This window comes from Rhododendron vialii, chromosome 1a, assembly GCF_030253575.1.
Source record: "Rhododendron vialii isolate Sample 1 chromosome 1a, ASM3025357v1".
NCBI classification, from domain to species: Eukaryota; Viridiplantae; Streptophyta; class Magnoliopsida; order Ericales; family Ericaceae; genus Rhododendron; species Rhododendron vialii.
This window is the reverse complement of record NC_080557.1, coordinates 30,333,240-30,340,680: the sequence shown is the minus strand read 5'-3', so window position 1 is coordinate 30,340,680 and position 7,441 is coordinate 30,333,240. Positions and strand designations below refer to the sequence as shown.

The window sequence follows — 7,441 nt, the reverse complement described above, 5'->3', positions numbered from 1 at the left end:
AAGAAATTGCTTCAACTACCCGAGATAGAAACAATTGTTTCAATTGCTCGAGGTCATCGGATGTGTAACTTCTCATTACTTTATGCAGTTATGGTAGCGGTTTTAATTTTAGCTTTGAATAGATTCGTGCTGATTGGATTAATAAGCGGTTAACGAACCGCCTAGAGTTTGTGCTATAAAAGCCAGCAGGTGTGATAGATCACTCCCCATTCCACATTCAGTTTTGAGTTGCAAATGGCTAACAATGATCGAGTTTCCAAGTTGTACCAAGAATTGCAGAGCCTGAAGGCAGCCATCAACGGGCTGTCTGTGAAGATGGACGCCATGGCGGAATCACTTTCTGTCATGGAGAAGACCGTTCGCATGGTGCTAATAGCCAACTGGGACCAGTTGGAGGCTTTCCAAGGGCAACCGGCACCTCAAGTTCCCTCTCCTCCGAGGGAGGGAGGTAGTGGCTAGGTTGCAACTTTGTGGGCTTTACCCACAAAGTACTTTTATGTAAAAGGTTTCTACACCCTTTCAAGTGTGGAATATAAATAAATAATCATTAAATAATTTTTATATTTGCATGTCATTTCCATTTCAAATTTATAAGAGACATTGAATGATCCACCCTCTTGGAGAGATTTATTGGCCACTGTAGCTAACGAGAAAAAAGAACACATAGTCCTAATAGAGATAACTTCATTGCCAAGTTTTATTGAAAACGAAAGGTTTCCTAAAAACAGAAATAAATTTTTACTGCAAGCACCTACTTGTAATACTTCTTGAGACGCTCTGCATTCCACGAATTGGGCAGCTCTTTTCCCCTTAGGGTTGAAAGCCTGTACGCACCTACCTTGACATGGTGCAAGACTTGGTATGGTCCTTCCCAATTTGGGCTAAGCTTGCCTACTTTCTTTCCAGTTGGATCAACCTTTCTGAGGACTAGATCACCAGCACAAAAATCTCTTGGCTTGACCTGTGCTTCATGGTACTTAACCATTCTTTTCTAGTATACGACTGCCTTAGTCATTACTGTTGCCCTTTTCTCTTCCAAGAGATCTAGCTTGGCTCTGAGGTCTTCCTGGTTTTCTTGGTCATCGATACTCGCTGTTCTATAGTTGAGGAGCTCAACTTCAATAGGAACTACTACTTCAGCCCCGAAAGCTAGAGAGTATGGAGTTTCCCCAGTTGCAGTTCGGGGGGTTGTACGATATGCCCATATCACATTATATAGCTCATCTGGCCAAGCTCCTTTAGCCTCACGCAACCTCTTTTTTGTTCCTTTCTTGATAGTCCGATTTGTGACTTCCACTTGTTCATTGGCTTTCGGATGAGCCTTGGATGCATAATGTACATGTATTTCCTTGGAAATATAGTAAGCTTTGAATTGAGCATTGTCAAATTTCTTTCCTCAGTCTGTGACTATCACTCGTGGTAATCCAAAATGGTTGATGATTAATTTCCATAAGAAATCAATTGTAACCTTTGCAGTGATTGTGGCTATTGCCTTAGCTTCGACCCATTTCGTAAAATAATCCATAGCTACAATAGCATCCTGGACTTGGCCTACTGCCATAGGAAGTGGGCCAATTAGGTCCATTCCCCATTGGGCAAACGGCCAAGGTCCTCTCATTGAGTTTATGATTGTAAGGCATCCATGAGTGATGTTTGCAAACTGCTGGCACTTCTCACATTTTTGGACCATGGAGTAGCATTCCTTTTGCATACTTGGCCAATAGTAGCCCAACCTAAGGAGCTTGTAAGCCAACATACGGCCACCTTGGTGATCTCCACATACTCCCTGGTGGACCTCCTCCATAGCCCGTGTAGATTCCACCGTGGTCAAACATTTGAGGTATGGTAGCGAGAAGCTCCTTCTATATAGCACATCTCCCATTATCAGGTACTTTACAACTCTGATTTTGAGTTGTCTAGCTGTGACCTTATCGTCTGGCAAAGTTCCATTTGTTATGTATTCAACTATAGGGCTTGTTCATGAATTGTTGTAGTCAATAGCTTGAACCTGTATGTCTAGAGCTAAAATGCTTGGTAACTCTAAGTATCGAACTAGTGCATTCCGTGGAATGCCATCTTCTTTGGTCGTGGCCAATTTTGCTAAATAATCAGCCTCAATATTTTCCTCTCTTGGAATCCTGACAGTACCAAAGCTTTGAAGCTTTGCAACTTGGGTCTTCACTTTATCTAAGTATTTCTGCATTACGTCTTCCTTTACCGTATACTCCCCAAGAACCTGACCCACAACCAACTGTGAGTCTCTTTTTGCCAATAAATGTTTAACACCTACGACTTTAGCTAATTCCAACCCAACCACAATAGCTTTGTATTCAGCCTCATTGTTAGTTGCTTTGAACTCAAACCTAAATGCGTAGCTCAGGCGTTGTCCTTTTGGGGATGTTAAAATCAAACCAGCTCCACTTGCTTCTCTGTTTGTTGATCCATCAACTTGAAGGACCCATGGTTTAGGTTCTTCTTTGGCGGGCTCTTCTGGTTCTGGATATGTATATTCTGCAAGGAAATCTGCAGGCACTTGTGCTTTGATGGCAATCCGTGGCTTATATATCAAACTCGCCAAGCTCAATCGACCATTAAATTAACCGGCCTGATGTTTCTGGGCAGTGGAGAATCCTTCGAAGTGGTTGATCTATTAACACCTTTATTGAGTGAGCCTGAAAGTATGGTCGTAGCCGTCTAGCTGCTATCACCATTGCAAAGGCTATCTTTTCTGCTCTAGGATATCTTAACTCAGCTCCTCTCAATGCCCTACTGGTGTAGTATACTGGGAGCTGTGTCCTTTGCTCCTCCCTAATCAAGATCGCGCTGACGGCATGGGGGAAGACAACAAGGTAAAGAAATAAATCCTCTCCTTCTTAGGTCCTGCTAAGCAATGGTGGGGATGCCATGTATTCCTTTAGCTAGATGAAAGCTTCCTCCTCTGTGATAGTCCATTCAAAAGCTTTTTTCAAAACTTTGAAGAATGTTTGGCATTTGTCAGTCGCACGAGAGATAAATCTACTCAGTGCCGCAACTCGTCATGTTAACTTCTGGACCTCTTTGATGCTTTGGGGTGAATGCATGTTGAGTATAGCCTGAATCTTTTCAGGATTCGCCTCGATGCCTCTTTGGGGTACCATAAATCCAAAAAACTTTCCAGAGGAGATCCCAAAAGCACATTTCGTTGAATTGAGCTTCATTTGGTATTTCCTAAGTACTTCAAAGGTTTCTTCCAAATCTGTAACATGGTTTCGCGCCTTGGTACTTTTGACTAGCATGTCATCTACGTATACTTCTACGTTGCGTCCAATTTGTTGCTTGAACATCTTGTTGACCAGCCTTTGATACGTTGCTCCTACCTTCTTAAAACCGAACTGCATTACCTTGTAATAATACAACCCCCTGTTAGTAATGAACAAGGTTTTCTCTTGATCTCCTTCGTGCATTTGGATTTGGTTATATCTTGAAAATGCATCCATGAAGCTGAGGAGCTCATGTCCAGCAGTATAATCTACCAAGGAGTCAATCCTTGGTAAGGGAAAGCTATCCTTTGGACATGCTTTATTGAGATCGGTGAAGTCTACACACATCCTCCATTTGCCATTGGCTTTCTTCACCATAACCACGTTAGCTAACCAATCTGGATAGAGGACTTCGCGGATGGATTCCGCTTGTACAAGTTTATCTACCTCCTTGGTTGCAGCTTTATTTCATTCTGGAGCAAATGTCCTCTTCTTCTGTTTGACAGGACGCATGGTGGGATCTACATTCAATTTATGGGATATGACCCTTGGATCAATCCTGGGATGTCCTCGTGGGACCATGCAAAAGCATCCATATTCTTTCTTAAGAATTTTAGTAGCTCCGCTCGTGTAGCCACGCTCAATCCCGTCCCAATTCTTACCGTTCTTTCCTGTTGCCCTGGTTCCAAAGGTTCTTCTATGAGCTCTTCCACTGGCTCTCCATGTTGGAGCTTCTCTTCGTCACGTGTGTCAAGACTTTCAATGCTCATTGTGATGTTAGCTCCTCTGAGTGAGGTGACATAACATTCTCGAGCTGCTTTCTGATCTCCTCTTACTCAACCAATTCCTTCTGGTGTTGGGAATTTTACCATCAAATGATGCGTGGAGATTATCGTCCCAATTTTATTCAGGGTTGTTCTTCCTAGTATTGCATTGTATGCCGAAGGGCAGTCAACTACTATGAAGTCTATTATACATGTAGTTTGCCTTCCTTCTTCTCCAATGGTGACCGGAAGGGCTATTTGCCCTGTTGGGTAAGTTGGAGTACCCGCAAATCCAACTGGTGGTGACGTCATTGGCCTTAGCCTCTCTCATCCAATTTTCAGTTGGTCATAAGCGTGGAGGTAGAGGATGTTTGCTAAGCTCCCGCCGTCAATCAATACTCTTCTCGTGAGGTAGTTTGCCACGACAATAGTTATATAACCAGGGGGTCATCATGAGGGATTTGGACTCCCATAATGTCTTCTTCTAAAAAGATGATGGGTACTTCCTCCTTTTTCTGAAATTTGTTGGGATGGCCAATTGTGTTGACTTCTAAGTGTTCCTTAGTTCTTAACTTTCTCAGGTGTACTTTCCTAGCATTGCTAGATTCTCCTCCTCTCCCCCGTGAATAACTTTGATTTCTCCTACGGGGCCTGTTCGGGGTGTTGTACCATCGCCAACCTCTTTGTTTGTATCTTCCTTTTTGAAGGGTTTCTAGTGCTTCTTCGTTACAAAATGTTGAAGTCTACCTCGTTGAATTAGCTCCTCGATCTGCTGCTTTAGGTCAATACAGTCATTTGTGTTATGACCATGATCTTTGTGGAACCTGCAATATTTATCCTTAGCTCTTCTGTTAGGATCGAATCTCAACTTCCCAGGCCATTGAGGTCCGAGTCATCTTGTAGATTGCTAAGGATTTGCTCTGTCGTAGCTATGAGCGGAGTAAACTGCCTATACCTGCCTTGGGGGAGGACATATGGGTTTGGTTTTTTTTTTTTGGTTCTTTGGTTCGCCTCCCGTCTTGCGGGTGGCTTTTCTTCTTTTCTTGTTTGGCGGAGGAAATTCGCCAACCTGTGATGGCCCTGCTTGGAGATCAAAGCTATCACGTGAACGTTTTGCGTAGACAGCTTCCTCTGCATTCATGTGTTTCTGAGCTCTGAGCATAAGCTCTGCCAGAGTTTTAGGTGGTTCCTGAGACACGAGGTATAGGAATTGTCCTGAATATAGTCCAGCTATGTATGCAGTTATGCTCACGTTATCGCCGGCTTCATCTATTTGGACCACCTCCTTGTTGAACCTTATGGTGTAATCCCTTAATGACTCCCATCTTACTTGTTTTACTGTTAGGAGATGTGTTGCTGGTTTGCCATAGCGTTGGCCAGCAATAAAGTAGCTTACAAAACTTGTGCTAAGCTCTTTGAAGCTACGTATGCTTCTCGGCGGGAGTTTATTGAACCATGCTCGAGCACTTCTTTTGAGGAGAACTGGGAATGCCCGGCACATTACTTCATCTGGTACTGCTTGTAGATGCATTAGGGACTTATATGTTTCCAAGTGATCTAATGGGTCCGTGGAGCCGTTGAATGTTTCTAACTGCAGCATCTTGAATTTCCTTGGGAGGGGCAGCCCCATGACCTCAGCTGTAAAGGGTGAATCTGTATTTTGCACCAACTCTTCTACCGTAGCAGGAGTTTGTGCTTTAATATGTTTTATCAGCCCCTCAATCTGATCCTGCATTTTAAACAGTACTTCTTGTTCGTGGGGCGTCCTTTCTAGAGGTAGTTTGCTACGCTTCCTCCGATTTTGGCTTTCCTTTTCACTGGATTCGCCTTCTTCTTTGTCATCTTCTTCTTCATGTTGACTATGGTGTAGATTTAGGATGCTTGGCTTCGAGATCTGTTTTCGAAGATCTATATTCTCCTACATCGCAGTCTGTAACCACCCTTTGGGTTAATGTTTTTATTTGCTCTTGCAAGAGAGCAAATGCTTCTGGGGTCATTTTAGCACCTCCAGTCTTGCTTGCGGCGGTGGCCTTGGCAGCTTTTGCAGCTTTGGCAGTTTCGGCGGCCTTGGCCGCAGCAGTGGCCTTCGTGGCGTCATCGATGCCCATTTATGGGGGGTCTGAAGCCATTGTTGTTTTGCTCGATCAGGTTTCTACCATACAAAGCTATTCATCGTAAGGAAAAAGTCGTTTCCCACAAACGGCTCTAGCTGATGGATAAGCTTTGTCGTCAGCTCCGCCTAATCCTGTAAAACAAAGCAATAGCTTATGTCACCGGTGTGGTGGCTTGCCAACCACCCTCCGATGCCTAAATTAGTAGAGTATTTGCTATATGGTGAGAGAATTAAGATTCTCGATTATGGGTTGTGTACCTCTTGTTGGAGTTCTACCGTCACTTTTATAGACATTTTGATAGGAGGTTGAGTCCTTGTAGGACTGCATCTCGTAGATTCTGGATTACCTCCTTGAGGAGTGTTGAGTCCTGCCTTATCTAGGAATGAATGTCCATCCCGCCTTAGTTAGGGATCCTTATCTGTCTTTGATTATGCATATCACTAACGCTTTATGTTTATCCTGTCAACGGCATTCCTTTATCCCTTAGGATTTTGGTTTCTTAGTGTGGTCTTTTTATTGGAATAGTTATATTCCATGGATAATATTATGAATATTATCCATTCTGCCATAGTTAGGGGCCGGAGCTGGTCCTTGGACCTTATGATAGCTTCGTCTAACGAGCGGAGCTGGCACGCCCTGACTTTATTCCAGGTAGATTTCCAATGAAGTTCAGATGAGGCTGGTTTATACTCCTCAGGTTTGTAATTCTCATAGTGCTGACCTTCTTAGGTCTACCAAACTTATCACATACCCATACATGACATGCCAAATTACAACACAAATATCCATTTCAAAGGTGCATCTCGTTAGATTACAACTCAACATTTCATAAGTGTTGAAATCAATTGACTTATACATAGGTTACACTTTTCATTTTCAAAACATAACTCAATAAAATGATCAAGAAGCTCTCTCTTTCTCTTTCTCTATATATAGCCTTCAAACGCATCCGGCAATGCACCCCGGCACTCCATGCTATACACCTTGAATGATACCTGAAAATGAAGGGTTAAGCAAACACGCGCCCAGTAAGAAAATCTCTAACTAACTCTATGTGCTTATAAAAAAAATAAGTGCCAAGGAAAAACATTTTAATAACAAAAACAATAGCATTTTGACTAGGAGTAAAATATGTGACTCAATCTCAACACTTAACAACAAAAGCAAAATTTACATAGATCTATATCTCATACATGTCAATCTTCTTAACCTCTCACTTAAAACCTCTATTCGCCATCATCAGTATCATATCTCAATATTACTCTTCTCTTTCAATGACTTAGCTAGACACATTTCGTGTTCTTTAACGACCTTCTTCTCTTTC

At 42.7% G+C, this 7,441-nt stretch overlaps 2 protein-coding genes across 2 annotated transcripts; both read right to left on the bottom strand.

The window, feature by feature from the left end:
- Window positions 1-1,978: 1,978 nt before the first annotated feature.
- LOC131330314 (uncharacterized) lies at window positions 1,979-3,617 on the bottom strand. The gene is made up of 3 exons (XM_058363854.1): window positions 3,046-3,617; window positions 2,658-2,823; window positions 1,979-2,557 (listed from the first exon to the last, which is right to left on the bottom strand). Exons 1-3 carry the CDS (start codon window positions 3,615-3,617, stop codon window positions 1,979-1,981), a joined length of 1,317 nt encoding a protein of 438 aa, XP_058219837.1.
- Window positions 3,618-4,434: 817 nt separating this feature from the next.
- Window positions 4,435-5,738, bottom strand: LOC131330306 (uncharacterized). The gene is made up of 2 exons (XM_058363849.1): window positions 5,073-5,738; window positions 4,435-4,518 (listed from the first exon to the last, which is right to left on the bottom strand). Exons 1-2 carry the CDS (start codon window positions 5,736-5,738, stop codon window positions 4,435-4,437), a joined length of 750 nt encoding a protein of 249 aa, XP_058219832.1.
- Between the last annotated feature and the right edge of the window lie 1,703 nt (window positions 5,739-7,441).